Source organism: Cucurbita pepo, chromosome 11 (assembly GCF_057944985.1).
Source record: "Cucurbita pepo subsp. pepo isolate OVF chromosome 11, ASM5794498v1, whole genome shotgun sequence".
In the NCBI taxonomy this organism is placed as follows: Eukaryota; Viridiplantae; Streptophyta; class Magnoliopsida; order Cucurbitales; family Cucurbitaceae; genus Cucurbita; species Cucurbita pepo.
In genome coordinates this window covers 15,765,749-15,782,600 of record NC_141808.1, presented here as the reverse complement: position 1 = coordinate 15,782,600, position 16,852 = coordinate 15,765,749, and the positions used below count along the sequence as shown (strand labels likewise).

The 16,852-nt window shown below is 35.6% G+C and overlaps 1 protein-coding gene across 1 annotated transcript; it reads right to left on the bottom strand.

The window, feature by feature from the left end:
* Positions 1 to 1,606: 1,606 nt before the first annotated feature.
* On the bottom strand, positions 1,607 to 4,909 carry LOC111804816 (receptor-like cytosolic serine/threonine-protein kinase RBK2). Its single transcript, XM_087128114.1, has 9 exons — positions 4,480 to 4,909; positions 3,751 to 3,860; positions 3,305 to 3,664; positions 2,972 to 3,223; positions 2,746 to 2,903; positions 2,503 to 2,582; positions 2,288 to 2,423; positions 2,060 to 2,209; positions 1,607 to 1,986 (listed from the first exon to the last, which is right to left on the bottom strand). Exons 1-9 carry the CDS (start codon positions 4,518 to 4,520, stop codon positions 1,819 to 1,821), a joined length of 1,455 nt encoding a protein of 484 aa, XP_086984240.1. The 5' UTR covers positions 4,521 to 4,909; the 3' UTR covers positions 1,607 to 1,818.
* Between the last annotated feature and the right edge of the window lie 11,943 nt (positions 4,910 to 16,852).

Here is a 16,852-nt window from a genome sequence, read left to right as displayed (position 1 = left end):
CTATGATCTTATGAAAATCGCAGACGAGAAGAGATCACGGAGAAAAATGAAGATCGAAGAATGAGAATGGAAAAACTCCCTGTCAAATGGTACGAAATTTGATGATAGAAAATGAGATCGAAGTAATGATTAGAATTTAGACGACAAAAAAACGAAGAAGAAGAAGAAAAAAAAAGAAAAAAAAAAGAGGCTATTGATTGAAATTCAGAAGTTTTTATAGGGTTAATAGTGGATTCGAGATGAATCAAATGTAATTTTGTCAAATGTGCTTTCTTATTAAACCATGGCCTCAGCTTTAGGGCCCTATCCCAACATAAACAGCAGAAACAGCAGCCAAAATTGCTGTTGCTGCAGTCACTCTGGTGAAGAAGCTCGCCTTCTTCCGTTCCTCGGCTTGTTCGGTCTTGAGTTGTCGCTTCATTTCTTCCACCATTTTCCCCTTGTTTGCCACGGAATCCCGTTCCCCGACCAAGATCTCAATCCGCTTCTCCATCTCCTTCTTTACTTTGAGTGAATCCTCTTGTGAAATCTTTGATTCAATCCCTAAACTCTTTCCTCTCTAATGTAGCTTCCACTAAAGCATCTCGAAGACGACCTATTTCAGACAGTAATGTTTCATTCCTCACTTTCTCGACGTTACTCATATCAGTCAAAGAAGCTGTATCTTCTTTTAATTTACTCGATTCCCTTTACAGGTTTTCAATGATATTCTCCGTCTCTGTCTTCGCCTCCTCCATTTGAGCTTCATCCATGCACTTGATTCAAGCTCACCTCAGGTGAAATCGTTTGTTGGGTTAAGATCTCCATGGCTTTCTTCTTCTCCTGATCTTGTTCTTGCATTTCCCCCCTTAAATCCCTAATCTCTTCCTCAACCTTCAAAACAAGTTCATTAATCTCAGCCTTCAATCCATCCATTTCCACCAGTTGAATCTGCACATAAACACAAATCAAATCCCTCTCCAATTCCAACACATAAACCTCATCCCAAGCATCTCTCAACTCCTCGCCCATTACCTCTTCCTTCTCGGCCACATTTCGGTTCAAGTCGAGTTCCAATGCCATTTTACTAAGAACCAGAGCGCCGACCTCCATTGCTGTGAGAAGTACCACTCTTATAAAAAAATGTTTCGTTTCTTTGCTCAACCAATATAGGATCTTACAATTCACCTTCCTTTAGGAGCTCAGCGTCTTCGCTGGAACATCGCCTGACTCTGATACCATTTATAACAATCCAATCCCATTGCTAGCAGATATTGTCTACTTTGACCCATTATTTATCGCCGTTAACCTCACAGTTTTAGAACGTGTCTTTTAAGAAGAGATTTTCACTCTTACAAAAATGTTGCATTCCACCTCCAACAAACGCAGAATCTCCCAATATAAATCGTCCATTAATTATTCATTAAAAATAAATTTGATAAAACTTTAAAGTTTCAAATCTCCGTCATAACAAAAGTAGTGTTCGTGAGCATAACTTTCAAAAACAAAAAACCAAATGATTATCTAACTGTAGCTGCACAACAAGACAACCGAGCTAGCAAAAGACTAGTTGGTCGGAATTTCCCGAGCTCGAAATCTCGACCCAAAATTAGTTAGCATAAACAAAAGTCGAAACTTCACCTTTCATTGAAACAGCTTAATGTTTGTTAATGTGTATTGAGAAACAGTGCAGCAGCAGCACAAATACAAGGCCTAAGGTGCTGTTTGGCAATTGATCCACTAAATTAGAGTAACTCTGTTAACTAAACTCTGTTAACTTAACACTAACACATTGCTTTTGCAGCTTCTTTCTTTAGGTGAATACTCCCAACTTCACTTTCAACACCCCAAAGCAAGCTGCCTGTGTTTCTTAAGATCGCTTAGGTACCTCGTCTTGTTGTATTCTTGAGCGTCCAACAGCTCTTCCGAGTACGTTCGTTGCAGCGACACCCTCGTGTTCTTTTCACACTCCGCTACGTATTTGTCGCCTCGTAGCAGGATGACAACCTGCAATAAACCACAGTGTTCTATTACATGTTATGCAAAGAGACGACGCATACTGTAGTTTTTTCCTACTTGCCTGACTCATTCGAGGTCGGAGAATAGGAGACTGCTCAATGCATAGAGACGCAGTCAAAATCACACGTTCGACCTCTTCGAGGTCGTAGCTTTTAATGAGAGCGGGATCAATGACCTCCTCAGGATTGTTGGTATCTAGGAGAGGCTTTGCCTAAAATAAAGAAGATTCAAACAGTGATTAAAGGTATATATAATGAACTACTCGAGTTTGTTTAAGCGTTGTTATTACCCAAAGGACGAGGCTTTGACACAGTTCGTCTAAAGCTCGACGACCAGTTAGGAGCTCTAGAAGTAGAACTCCGAACGAGTAAACGTCAGTTTTCTCGTCAACGATCCCATGCATGAAATATTCAGGAGCGAAGTATCTACATTTCGAGATGCGAAAGTTAACTAAAGAAAAACAGTAACATCGAGGATGAAAACGTATGTATGCATACTACTGACCCAAATGTGCCTTCGAATTTCGACACGCTGTAGTGAGTCCACTGTTTGGGTAGCCATTTTGCAAGGCCGAAATCACAAATCTGCATTCATTTGAGAATAGAGTGTTCATTGTCGTTTTCCCGTAAATCGAAGATTATGTTCGACGAAGATACAAAGGGCTAATATCTCTTTTCGAAGGTGTTTTTTCGTGTGTGAGCACGTAAACTTTGATAATTAACTAGAAATTTAGAACATGATAGCTACCTGAGGTTCGAAATCTTCTGTAAGTAGAATGTTATCGGCCTTGATATCTCGATGAATGATACGCCTCTGACAATAATCATGGAGATACAGCAGACCGTCGGCCGTACCAAGAGCAATCTTGTATCGTTTACGCCAATCAAGTTTGCTCGCATTCGGACCTGAAGAATGGTGAGTAAGAATTCTGAAAGCCAAAGAACAGTTAATTCAACAAGGTTTAAGGAATCACCATGGAGAAAAGATCCTAAACTTCCATTTGGAGATAATTTGAAAACGAGGTGCATGCCTCGGTCGATGCAACAACCGATCAGTTTAGCAGTGTTCGGATGATCGATATGAGCTATGATACCAAGCTCGGATAAGAAACAAGCAGTTCTCTCATCAGGCGCTCCTCTATTCAGCTTCTTCACTGCTATCAGCTGCCCGTTTTGTAAACGACCCTTGTAAACCTCGGCGTAACCACCTTTTCCGATCAAATTCGCTACAAAAAAAGAACAACAATCAGCAATGTCGACACCAAAGTTAAGAGTAACGATCATATGGAATACGAATAGCAACCGACCCTGGCTAAATTTGTTAGTGGCAGTTTGAAGCTCCGAGAACGTGAAGTTTCCCAACGAGGACTTGAACTTGTACAAGTCGCTTAGCCCCGGGTTATCTTGCTCGCTTCTGTTCCCTCTTCTTGATATCTTCAGCACCCCAAGGGGCGGAAAAGAGGCTAGACGTCTAAACGAGCGTTTCTTCCATGATTTGAAGAACTTTTTCCAGTGAGAAAGTGATTGTGAACATTGAACCTCTGATTCGGGGTAACTGTCATGTGAAGACTCGTGATCGAATTCCGAACTCTGTAAACTGGCTTCCAAAACTCCTCTAGGAGACAATGCATCACGTTGCTCACTTTCGAGGTCGAAACATCTCAAGTCTAAACAAAACACAGCTACAACTCATCAGCCTAAACAATGTCACCAAAGAAGCACGCAAAACTCGAAAACAAACCGATATTCAAACCTCGAGCCGAAGCCGATGGAAGCATGTTACTCCGCATCTTATATTTCCCGAAAGTAGCCATGTAAAGTGGAGATCTTTTTGCTTCTTCATCCAAACATCCACCATTCTCCCTATAAAACAACATAGAAACTCTACAGATCTTAACATACAAACAAGAGCGATTCTTCTACTTATTTCGTCGAATCCGACCCAACCCGAAACCCGACATAAACTCTACAAGATATCAAGGATTTTCATCGAAGGCTCGAACCCAGAACCTTCATGAATTCCTCCTCCAAACATCCCAAAGAACAGTGATTATGATTATGAACACAAGAGTTTAGTATTGGTTTTGTGTTCTTTAAATTCAGCTACTACAAGATTATACGTCATGATACTCAATTTCATATCTCAGTTCATCCGACAAAACATTTCTGAGTTCACGCAGCCAATTTTCTTGTCCCCCTTGTCCAAAAAGGAGAGGAAAAAGGGGGGAAAGTTGAAGAAATCTCAAGAAACCCAAAAGAACCAAACAAAAACAGGACAAAAAGAAGCCAGATATTCACAGAATCTCCTTTTCCACAGCACATGAATCCAAAAAGACAAGCAAATTTCCACTAGAAATGACCAAACAACAAACACCCAGATACCAAAATCCCTTAAAAGTTGTACCCCTCAATAGCACATGCAAGACCCCCAAATCTTCAAAACAGAGCATCATAAAACAAGGCGAAAACGAAAAAGACATACCATGAAGAAGCACAAGCTTTACGGATGGTATCATTCTCCATGGCGAAAACCCACAAAACAGAGAGAAAAACAGAGGAAAAAGAACAGAGAAGGAAGGTCAAGCTAGAGGATACCCTTCACCATTAGAGAAGGGTATTTAAGTTTTGGAGTAAGACAGCAACAAAAACAGGAAGAAATGGAAGCTATGAAAGAATGAACAGATTTTCATGGTGGGTTAAGGGAATGAAAGCGATCAAGAGAGCTAAAAATGGAGAATAGATTTGATCAAGAAATGGGTTGTTCTATGTTGAAGAGAAGGAGGTATGAGGACATGGGGTGCGCGAGTTTCGGCCATGGAGGTCTCAGGAATGGTGAAATGGCGTATTTAAGCGATTTCTTCTCTCAAGCCTTCAAAAAGGCAGCAGAGGAGAGAGAGAAGGAATGACAGAGCAGAGAGAAACAAATATCAAATCAGCGTTTTTTTTTTTTTTTTTTTTTCTCGCAATTATCCAAATTAAGTGCAGGTAAGATTTTTCTATTTATTGAAAATAATATTTAAATTAATTAATTAATTAATGTGAAGATAAAAACTTAATTAAGTTGATGATTTATTCCTCTCAACTAAGTGAAAGTCCGAACTGACCGACGTTGAAGAATCAGTGAATGAATTGTGGTTGGAGTAAAACGTCACTCGAACCTAGAGCTACCTAGTTCTCCTCTAAATGCTGCTAGACATCTAGGAGTAAAGCACTGTTTCGGTGCGGGCTGTAAAAGTGGTACCAAATCGAGGCAAATTCTGAATACTAGATATGATCTCAAAATAAATAAAGATAATCTATGAGATATCGATAAATAATTTTCATTCACAAGTTGAAAATAAAAATTTAAATATATGCCCAAAAAAAAGGAGTTTAAATTTTAGGAGTATATTTTTATTAATTTAGAATTTTATAAATTGTACCCATAGTTTTGGTGAATTAAATATATGCCCAAAAAAAAGAGTAACTGAGGGTAAGACACCAGAAAACAATAAATTGGTAATTAATTGGAAAGTAGTTCCTTGAGTAATGACTGATGATGTCATTAATTAATTTCATTTCATGTTTACCAATAAAGATAATTGATTAAATAACTCTTAAAAACCTTTAATTTAATTTATAAAAAATGATGGGTTAATTCAAATAATTAATATCAAACAATAAACTAAATAAACATTTTTTTTTTATTTTTTGGAAAATAAACCCAATTTTAATTTTGAAGAGTGTAGGGCATGGTTTGTAAAATCCATGAAGTTGAAGGACTTTAAGGAAAATAATTTAGTCTTAATATTCCCAACTTGAGAAAAACAAATGGAGTGTGCATAATGTTGTTTTGTCTCCAAAGTAGAGACCATACCATATGATGATAAAATAATAATAAAAATAATATTTTTATAAGGAGAAAAACATGACGTTCGAGCAAAAATCAGATGTATTAATGAAACTAGATCGAGCATAAACTCTCATGGCTTTGCTTTAGGCTTTCCCCAAAGGCCTCCCTAAATTAGCCAATGTGGGACTTTCATGATCTCACAGGAGATAGGAACCAAACATTCCTTATAAGGGTGTGGAAACCTCTCATTGCCCGACACGTTTTAAAACTTTAAGAAGGAAAAACCCATAAAATGATAATATCTGATAGCGGTGAGCTTGGACTGTAACAACTGTCTATCTTTTTAGTAGTTCAATCGTAAGAGGTCTGAATTCCGAGCATCATATATCGAATTTATTTATTTTGGATGATGTTTTTAAATTTTATACTCGTTTTAACTAAAACCCGAATCATCAACTAAGCCACAATTAAACTATATATATATATATATATAAAAAAAGGCAATATAAAAAAAAAATGTAAATGTGAATAAATGGGATGGAGCAGGTTTGCCGGTTGCTGCAGTTACATGGTTCATAATGGAGAGAGGCAAAAAAGGAAGGGCGTTTTGGATAATTCCAATATAATTTTGGATTTATTATATGTATCCAAAAAGTGGATGATTTTGCTGCCTTTTTTGGACTTCCAATTCAAAAAATTAAATGGAATATTCACTATAATTAATTCTATATTCATTCATTCATAAATAAATAAATAAATAAATAAATGAGTCTAGTTTCATTCTCTTTTCCCAATGATTTGAATTTTGCTACACTTTTTTTTTTTTTTTTTTTTTTTTTTTTTTTTGTGTTGAATTATTGTTTGCGGATGACTATTCTATGATTGTGTTGATTTCGATTTTTTTAATCACGAACGAGTGGCGTATTGGGATTTTAATTTTTTATGGACGGTATAGATTGATTACAGTTTGTCGGGTGAGTCGATCATGTTCGAGTGCGGTTAATTAGGGCAACTTTAGTTCGCTTTTTTGACAAATGTGTGAGTAGTAGTACATCTCGGGAACGGAGTTGTTACATTTATAACTTTTTATGGAAACTATAAATCGATTAGATTTTGTCGGGCAAATCATCATTGATCGATCGAGTGTAATTAGAGTTGGGTGATTGGAGCACCGAGAATGGAAACGACAAATTGATTAGATCTTGTCGGTCGAGTCATCATTAACAGATCTTGTGACGTAATCAAAGCAGTTTTGTTTCTTTTTGACGCAAGTGTGAATACTGAGATTAAAATACTGACGCACGCAGTTAGATTTGAACTTTTCATAGAAATAATAAATTGATTTCTGCTAACGGTCGTTACCGTCTCCATATCGTAATCTCTTATGCGGAAATAAGCATTTAAAAATATTTTCGTAAAACAATGTCATGGATTTACATATTTTCGAAAAGTTTTTAAAGCAATGTAACGAAATATTAAATAAAACGAAGTAAATATTAAAATTGAAAAAAATGCTCTATACTAACTTATGATCTAAAAATTTAAATACAATTATCCTATACATATGTTATGGTCTTTACTTGCGATGTCATCGTCAGCTATTTGTGTCTTGTCTTTTCCTGAAAAATAGAAGTAGCACACGACTTGAGTATTTTAAGAAATACTCAATAGGTGACTCTAGTGTTGGAGGTCACCTCTATGATAGTTTTAAACGATAGGGGTCTCTAATCATGAATTGCATGTGTTTACATTTCTTGGCCCCAATAGATTGTGAAATCTCACATCAATTGGAGAGAGGAACGAGTGCTAACGAGGACGCTGGATCCCAAAGGGGAATGAGTTGTGAGATCCCACATCGGTTAGAGTGGAAAAAGAGTGCTAGCGAGGATGTTGGGCCCCGAAAGCGGATGGATTATGAGATCCCATATCAGTTGGAGAGAGGATCGAAACATTTTTTTTTTTATATAACGGTGTGGAAACCTCTCCCTAATAGACACGTTTTAAAAGTCTTGAGGGAAAACCGGAAAGGGAAAACCCCAAGAGAACTATTGTGTGCAAAATAAACTCGTCTTGAGAGGGAACAATGGACTACATAAGTAGATTACAAAGGAACTGTTTGTATGTAGAACGTAACTCGCCTTAAGAGGAGACAAAGGACTACATAAGTAGATGACATAAGCGACTGCTACGGTGTGTAAGACACAACCAAACTTGAGAGGGGACGAGAGATTACACAAGTAGATGACATAATTAGATAACATAAGAAACCACTACTGTGTGTAGAATAAACTCACCTTAAGAGGGGACGAGAGACTACATAAGTACTTACTTGAGAAGATACTATTGTGTCTAGAATAAATCCGCTCTAAGAGGCCAAAAGGGACTACATAAGTACTTACTTGAGAAGATACTACTTGAGAAGATACTATTGTGTCTAGAATATATTAACCGCATATATTCTGACGTTGATACAAGAACTTTTGCGTCGATCATCGTAACATATGTTAAATGAAATTATGGCCTGCTCTTGATCTGATTGCTTTTCTATTTCGTCCACTTTGAACATAGCATAGGTAGTCAAAGTTCTTTCCATGTTGAAATAGTATCGAAACCTAACCCTCATTAGATTTGATATAGCTCGATACCTGGACCATTTTGATATTTTCCCATTCATTAGAATGAAATGTCTATAAATATATGTAATGACCTATAAAACATAATAACAACATAAACTTGGAGAAGAACTGAAATGAGAATGGATGAACCTGCTTGATCTTGACCGGAGTTCTACTCAACGATCCACAACCAGTGGCATCCATTTCTTGGAAACGCGGAGGAAAGTTTTGAATTTCTTGACTAGTGATTCCATAACGACATAAACTTATGGAGAAATGAAGGTGGACTCGAGGATTTGTCTTCGGACAACATTAGATTACAAAATTTGTTCTCCTTCAAGGTCTAACACAGCAAGCTCACTAAGGTATCTAATTGATGAAGGTAGCTCCTTTATGGCCGTCAAATCCAAATCCAAAAACTTTTCAGATTTCATGTTTTCAACAATTTATGGAAACTTTTCGGGCTTAGAACATCCCGATAGTTTTAAATATACAATGGACTTTAACGTGAGATAGCTTGGAAGCTTTTTAAGTGAAGTGCATTTTGTAAGGTCTAAGAAGACTATCTAAACCTCTAATAGACTTGAGAATCACTCTTAAATTTGTGTAGTTACCAAGATATAATTTTTTAAGGTTCAAAATTTTAAGAGACTTCAACACGAGATAACTTGGAAGCTTTTTAAGGTTCGAACAATGATCAAGGTCTTAGGTAACAAGCATACCAAGAGAAACAACTTGGTAGAACCCACGATAAGTTGTAGCATGTTCGGGAAGGTCTAAGTAACGACTTGGTGAATGACTTTTCTTAAAAACATACCAACTTAAAAATTTGAAGTGCGTAGTTGTCAAAATAGTGGACAAACTAAATTGTATCGGGAGACAAAATGAATCTTTTTAAGATTAGGAATATATAACTAGTTCTGAGATCTCATCCACACAAGTCGGCAGGAGTAGATAAAGCTTCCCTCCAAATTTGGATTTTTGTGTTGAACTTAGCTTGATGTGTGACTAATACTTCTCCAAAACTTTCGGTTTATTTGTGTATATTCGATGGATCCACCTTACAGAAAATTGACCAAACTATTCGGTCTTTAGATTTCTTACATTCAATTATTTTCACCATTCATCTAATCACCGGGAAGAAGATGCATAATTTTAAGAGAATATAATAATAGAAATCAAAGCTTTCTCTATCGATCGAAAAAGAGATTTAGAAATTTGCTCACCCCAGCTGAGTTTATCGTCTATGAAGACGTTGACTCATTTTTGTCGCAAGGCGATGTCAAGATGACGGATGAATTTGGATCGAGTATCCTCTCCTCTAAAACACATCATAACTCAACTTGAGATTTGGAGAAAAAGCTGATGATCCTGCCATAGCAGTAGAAGAACAGATCAATAAGTAGAGAAACACTTGGATGTAGAGAGTTTTTATTGAAAGTATAAGGAAATTTTTTAGATACAGATCGAAATGTCGACTCACTCTTATTTTGTTTTTTCTTCTTAAATGAGGTTTTAAAGAGTTTGTTTGCTTGTTCTTAGCTCATCCATAAGAGCTTCTCTCCAATAGGGAATCATAAAAATTTGTTTATGAGAATGAATTATATGCTTTTTTAAGGCATATATGATTTAGTTACATAGGTGTATTTAAATGGATTTTTGATTCAACTGTAATTATAAATAATTTTTGAATGATCGATTTGCATGAATTAATTATATTTATAAGCATCGTTAGACGAACTCGACTCTCTACGATGGTATGATATTGTCCACTTTGAGCATAAGCTCTCATGGCTTTACTTTGGGTTTCCCGAGAAGGCCTCAAACCAACGGAGGGAGTATTCCTTGATTATAAACCCATGATCATTTCCTAAATTAGCCGATGTGGAACTTTCATCATCCATTTTTTTTTATTATTTTTTTTTTTTGATTTCGGTTCCGTTACATCTTCATTAGAGAAAATTCCTGACTTTTTTTCAAGAATTGTATCTTAGCCACGGCACAAGTTTAAGAACAATTCCTACATCAGGTATTTTTCTTGGTAAGCTTGTTATCTTAGACCTTAATCACTGTTCGAACCTTAAAAAGCTTCCATGTTATCTCATGTTGAAGTCTCTTAAAGTTTAGAAGCTCTCTTATTGCAATAAGCTTGAGGAACTTCCCAACTTCTATGCAGTATCAAGCCTTGAAAAATTGTATCTCAATAATTGCACTAATTTAAGCGTCATGAGTCCATTAGATTTTTAAATAGTCTTGTTAGATTGGACCTTCGAGGATGTTAGGTTATGGAGCCGGCTGTTTATAGCTTAGTCAACCGTTATACATATTTGGTAAATGACATATAAAGTAAAATGTCATAAGCTACAGTAAAAAGCTATATCGGGTAAAGCTATATATGGTAAATAGTTATATATAGTAGATGGTTATATCTGGTAAACCTATATATAGTAAGCTAAACTGATACACGCAGAGCTTTGAAAATGTACTTTCTATTCTCTGTATTCTCTCTTATACATACTCATCAATACAAATCCTTTTAGTCAGAGTTCTCCTTACAATTTTCTCTATCCTCTCCTTTGTGTTCATCTAGATTGAGTGTGTGTTGTTGTGCGATCCTAACAACTGGTATCAGAGCTAGGCAAAATTCACCCCGATCTGTGAAGATGGAAAGTTCAAAAATTGGAATTGAGAAGTTCGATGGATCCGATTTCGGTTTCTGGAAGATGCAAATTGAAGATTATCTGTACCAGAAAGATCTTCACGAACCTCTGTTGGGGGTGAAGCCGGATACCATGACCACGGAATAGTGGAAGCTCAAGGATCGATAAGCCTTAGGGCTGATCCGGTTGACGCTATCCAGAAACGTGGCGTTTAACATTATCAAGGAGAAGACAATGTCAGATCTATTGAAGGCGCTGTCAAATATGTATGAAAAACCGTCGGCTATGAACAAGATGTATTTGATGTGGAGATTGTTCAATCTACAGATGTCTGAAGGTGGATCTGTAGCTGATCATATAAATGAATTCAATATGATCATAGTCAACTGAGTTCAGTGGAAATTAATTTCGAAGATGAAATTAAAGCGTTGATTTTGATGTCATCCTTACCCGAGTCATGGGATACTGTTGTTGCCGCAATCAGCAGTTCCCGAGGATCTGATAAATTGAAGTTTGATGAAATTCGAGATGTAGTTCTCAGCGAAAGTACTCGCGAACGAGAAATTGGAAATTCATCTGGTAGTGCTCTTAGTCTTGACCAACGGGGAAGAAGTAAACCGAAGGACCCAAACAAAGGGCGATCAAAATCAAAGAACCGAGAAAAATCTCCAAATAGACCAAACGTAACGTGTTGGAATTGTGAAGAAAAAGGTCACTTTCGGACAGGTTGTACAAGACCAAAGAGGAAGCAGAATCACAAATCTGGAGATGATGATGATTCTATAAATTCAGCAGAAGACATTGGGGATGCTCTAGTCCTCAGCGTGGACAGTTCGACTGAATCCTTGATTTTGGATTCAGGTGCATCTTTTCATTCTTCTCCAAATAAAGAGTTGTTCCGGAATTTCAAGTTTGAAAATTTTGAGAAGGTGTATCTTGCCAACAACAAAGGTTTGGAGATTAAAGGAAAATGGGATGTGTGTATAAAAACTCCGTTAGGAAATCAGTGGACATTAAAGGATGTCAGATATATTCCTGGTCTCAAGAAGAACTTGATCTCTATTGGTCAGTTGGACAACACAGGTTATGCAACAGAGTTAGGAAAGAGTTCGTGGAAGATTATGAAGGGTGTTACGGTAGTAGCACGTGGCACAAAATCTGGAACCTTATACACCACTACAGGGTGTATGAACATAGCTGCTGTTGCTGAGAGTGCTTCAAATTCAAGTCTATGGCACAATAGACTTGGACATGTGAGCGTGAAAGGAATGAAGATGCTGGCTGTGAAAGGAGTTTTAGAAGGTCTGAAATCTGTTGATGTGGGCCGTTGTGAGAACTATGTTATGAGCAAGCAGAAACGAGTTAGCTTCACAATGACTGTCAGAGAAATGAAGAAAGTGTGGTTGGAAATGAAACCATACATGGAGCAAGGTTCCAAGACCACGAAGCAAGTGGGAGTTGAGCTTGAGTTGCAGCGAAACTCATCTAGTGATGTTGTAGCAGATACTCATGAAACTCCTGAAACTACTGCTGAGGAACCAGATGAGGAGCAAGGTTCCAAGACAACGAAGCAAGTGGAAGTTGAGCTTGAGTTGCGGAGAAAATCACCTAGTGATCTTGTAGCAGATACTCAACAAACTCCTGAGGTTGTTGCAGAGGAACCAGCAGTAGAACAGGTGACATCTGAACCGGTGTTGAGAAGATCATCCAGTACTATTAGAGTACCAGATATGTATGTACCTACATTACATAATCTGTTGTTGATGAAAGGGAATCAGAGCCCTTTGATGAGGCCCTACAGTTGGAGGATACAACCAAGTGGGAGCAAGCCATGGATGATGGGACGTCTAGGCTTCAAAAATGCACTGTACTGAGCCTGAGTATGTGGCAATAGCTGTAGCTGGAAAGAAGATGATATGGATGACTAACTATCTGGAAGAATGGACAAGAAGTAGCACGAAGATATTCTTTATAGAGATAGTCAGAGTGTCATACAGTTGGCGAAGGAACCGGTCTATCATTTAAAGAGAAAACACAGGAGACGATACCATTTCACTTGCAGGTTAGTGAAAGATGGTGATGTGTTTGGAGAAGATAGAGGGTGCAAAGAATCCAACAAACATGTTGACAAAATGTGTTGATGTTGGAATATTGAGGTTGTGGAAAGACTCAATTGATATGGTGCCATGAAGATGCTCATGGTCGTTTGAGAATGAAATTCTTGGTTGACTATATCAGTGTCCAAGGGGGAGAATTGTTAGGTTATGGAGACTGCTGCTTATTTATAGGTTAGTCAACGGTTGACATTAAAATGTCATAAATAGTAAATAGTTATATATAGTAAAAAGCTATATCGGGTAAAGCTATATATGGTAAATAGCTAGATATAGCCGATAGTTATATCTGGGAAAGCTATATATAGTAAGCTAAACCGTATATAGTAAGCTATTCTCTGTATTCTTTGTATTCTCTCTTACACATACTCATCAATACAAATCCTTCTAGCCAGAGTTTTCCTTGCAATTTTCTCTATCCTCTCCTTTGTGTTCATCTAAATCGAGTGTGTGCATTGTTGATAGGATGCACCAACCTTGAAAAGCTTCCAAGCTACCTCGGATTAAAGTGTTTCCAAAAATCGTGAACCAAGTTTTATGTTTTACATACGAACATTGAATTCTTAACTTGTGTTAAGCATTTCTCTCTCTCTGTACTCACCCATTTTATTTTTTATTTTTTGTCTCTACATTTACAGTTTTTCCTTTCTCCATTTCTCCCTCTGCATTTTCAATTGTTTCCCTGTTCTAGTTAGCTTTCTAGTTGTTATTAGATTATTTAATCTTTATGTTTATTGATTTTAAAGTTTTTTTTTTCCAGAACTTAGTGGTAGTTCAATTCGAATATGATTGTTTTCCATCGAACCATGAAATTAATACGATTTTTACCTAAGGGTCCTTTCCTTCTTTTTTGTTAAATTGTTTTTGTTTTGAAGAAAGGAGAGATTCTTTGCACTTTCGATTTAGTAAAATTTTGAGTCCAAATCTGTGGAGGAAAAATAGGCCTAAGACCATGTGCCAACCTTCGTAGTCAGTCAGTCTAGTGAGACAATAAAAGGTTGAGTGTCTAGTTTATACGGAAAGGTTGAGTGTCTAGTTTATACGGAAAGGTTGAGTGTCTAGTTTATACAAGGTAGCTCTGTATCCTGTTTACTAGAGTTAACTATTTAACATGTGTTTATGTTATGTATGAATCAAATAGGTGAGGTAAATAAGACTATTATATCTCCAAAAGTAATAAAATAAGGACCAAATATATATATTATTTACAAGTTCACAATTTAACTACTTTAGTCTCTTTGTAGACATTTGATAAAAGACCGCTTTAGATTTTCCTTTAGTTGATCAAACTTAGAAATAAGTTATAATAGTCCGAACAATGTGTTGGATAAAGTTCTTTTAAGTTATTTTTTATTATTTATTTTAGTTTGGTAACATTTTGTTGTTTATAGATTTTCTTTAGCATTTTGGAGTTATAGATTTTCTATTTTACAGTGCATCAGCAACTTGTCTATTTTATTCTTAACACTAAAACAAGGGTGGAGTAATGGACGTTTTCCCCTCTCAGCTTGTCTTAGATTAAGAAAATTATATCACACTAAATTTTTCCTTACAAAAATTATGGCTACGACCTTGTGATGTGTGAATGTAGAATATTCAAATATTATAAAAAAATTAATGGTTCCCATCGCAGACATTTAGTGATATTAATACATGTTATCCACTTTGTGTAGAAAGACTACTTCGAAAAATTTGGTCAGAACAAAAATGGTTGAAGGAAGAAATGTTATCCCGGTTCTAAACAATTTAGCTTTTCATGACACCTCACCTCGTATGTATTGATGACTTGGCCTACTTTAAAGGATCTTGGACTAAAACTGTGAGCTAAAGTAGGCCAAATCATATATAATTTTCTTAGACAATTATATGGTTTTATCTCTAAGTTCTCTAAACATTTAGCATTGATTATACTATAACATGTTAAAATTGAAAGTTTTCTTTTTCTTAACCTAAAAGTAATAGGTTACGTTCTATTTGGTTCTCTTACAAGAAAATATTATGCATTATCAATTTGTTTTCTACTCTTTAAAATAATAGTGTTGTTAGTTTTGAACTTTCTACTTATTTATGTACCTTACCAACACTTCCACGACACAGAAAACTAGCCTCTACTTATTCAGGTGAAAACATACATTCTAGCAGACTTGGTTATTTATTTTCTTCTGTTACCATGCCTTCTGCTTCTACTATACTCTTAGATGTAACTTTGATTTGCAGACTGAATACGACTGAATACGCTGCCTAATTTTTGAATGTCATGAAGCAATATATGGATTTTTCTTTTATATAAACGTTCTATAGATTAGATCATGTTTTTCAAAAGGACTTTGTCTCCATTGTGCTCATATCTACTTTCCCATATTAATTTATTGTTAATATGTTGTCTTAGTTGATCATAGACCTTTTATGCCTGGATCTTTATATTTGAAGATAGTAAACTTTTGTATCCATTATTTGTTGGAGTGGATGTTGCTGTAAGTTTCTACAAATTTAATTTGAAAGAGTTTAAATGTATCATGGAGGGACTTGAGGGGGGAAATGTCAAAACAAGGAGACTTTAAATTAAAGTAATTTTGGAGTAGTTATCATAGTGAAGATACTTGAACTCGGTGGTCGTTGATAACCTTTGTTCTTTACTTTTTCTTTTCAATGCATCTTAAAAAGGGTTAGAATCCGGGATGGTTGATCTCATTTATAAATTTTTTGATATTTTCAACTATGTGTATTGGAAATATATTTTAGATTTATTTCGTTATCTAGTTATCTCGGTATTATTGATTTCTTACTTAGTTATTCAACTAATAATGTACGTTTGATGTAGGTGTGTGACTAAAGATGAGGTCATGACCTACCCATATTGGTACAGATGCTATACTCTGTTTTTTAATAAAAAAAAATATATATATTTGTATGTAAAGCTAAGAGTGTTGGTTATTTATAGGAAATTAAAGATGATAGAGGACTTGCACTACAAAGTCTGGATGGGACAACCGCTTGAAGACGTTTAACATCATTGCAAATAGTAGATAATAATTTATCTTGTACGGTTTGAATATATCATATTAAATACTAATTTGAATATTTCGAATTTTATTTTTCGTACCATAAATTTTATCGTTTTAAAACTTAAAAAAAAAAGTTATAGACTTATAATTATAAACTTGAATGATACATAAAGTTAATAAACTAAAAGTATAAATAAGTTATTTCGAGGTCCAAACTTCTAATAAAAAGTTAAAAGATAAAGCTAAAGAAACCGTCCAAAAATTTCACGTAACACATTTTATCAAATCCATCTGTGATAAAATAACGAACCGAAACGATATCCATTTTGCTTTTAGAAAACCCGAAAGACCCATTCGATTAATCAAAATTGAGTATTTAACTAGTACCATAAATACTCTTTAAATTTCAATATTCAAATAATCTGTTTCTTTAAAGTTATATTTAAAAAAAAAAAAAAATCAATTTGAAATATAAAATTGTACCCAACCAAATCAAAATTTTCCCTCTGATGAATGGTTAAGTAAGAAAAATATATATTTTTTTAAGGGAGAGAGTATCCATGAACTTTTACAAGTTTAAGAATAATTTTGAAACAAAGTATTAACAATTTTTATCATATTATCATATA

Excerpts from the sequence above, each read along its gene's own strand:
- LOC111804816 (XM_087128114.1), bottom strand. The coding sequence starts at position 4,520 with ATGGAGAATGATACCATCCGTAAAGCTTGTGCTTCTTCATG. Across the intron at positions 3,224-3,304 it reads CACTAACAAATTTAGCCAGG|CGAATTTGATCGGAAAAGGT; the intron begins GTCGGTTGCTAT and ends CTTTTTTTGTAG. Across the intron at positions 1,987-2,059 it reads TCCGACCTCGAATGAGTCAG|GTTGTCATCCTGCTACGAGG; the intron begins GCAAGTAGGAAA and ends GGTTTATTGCAG.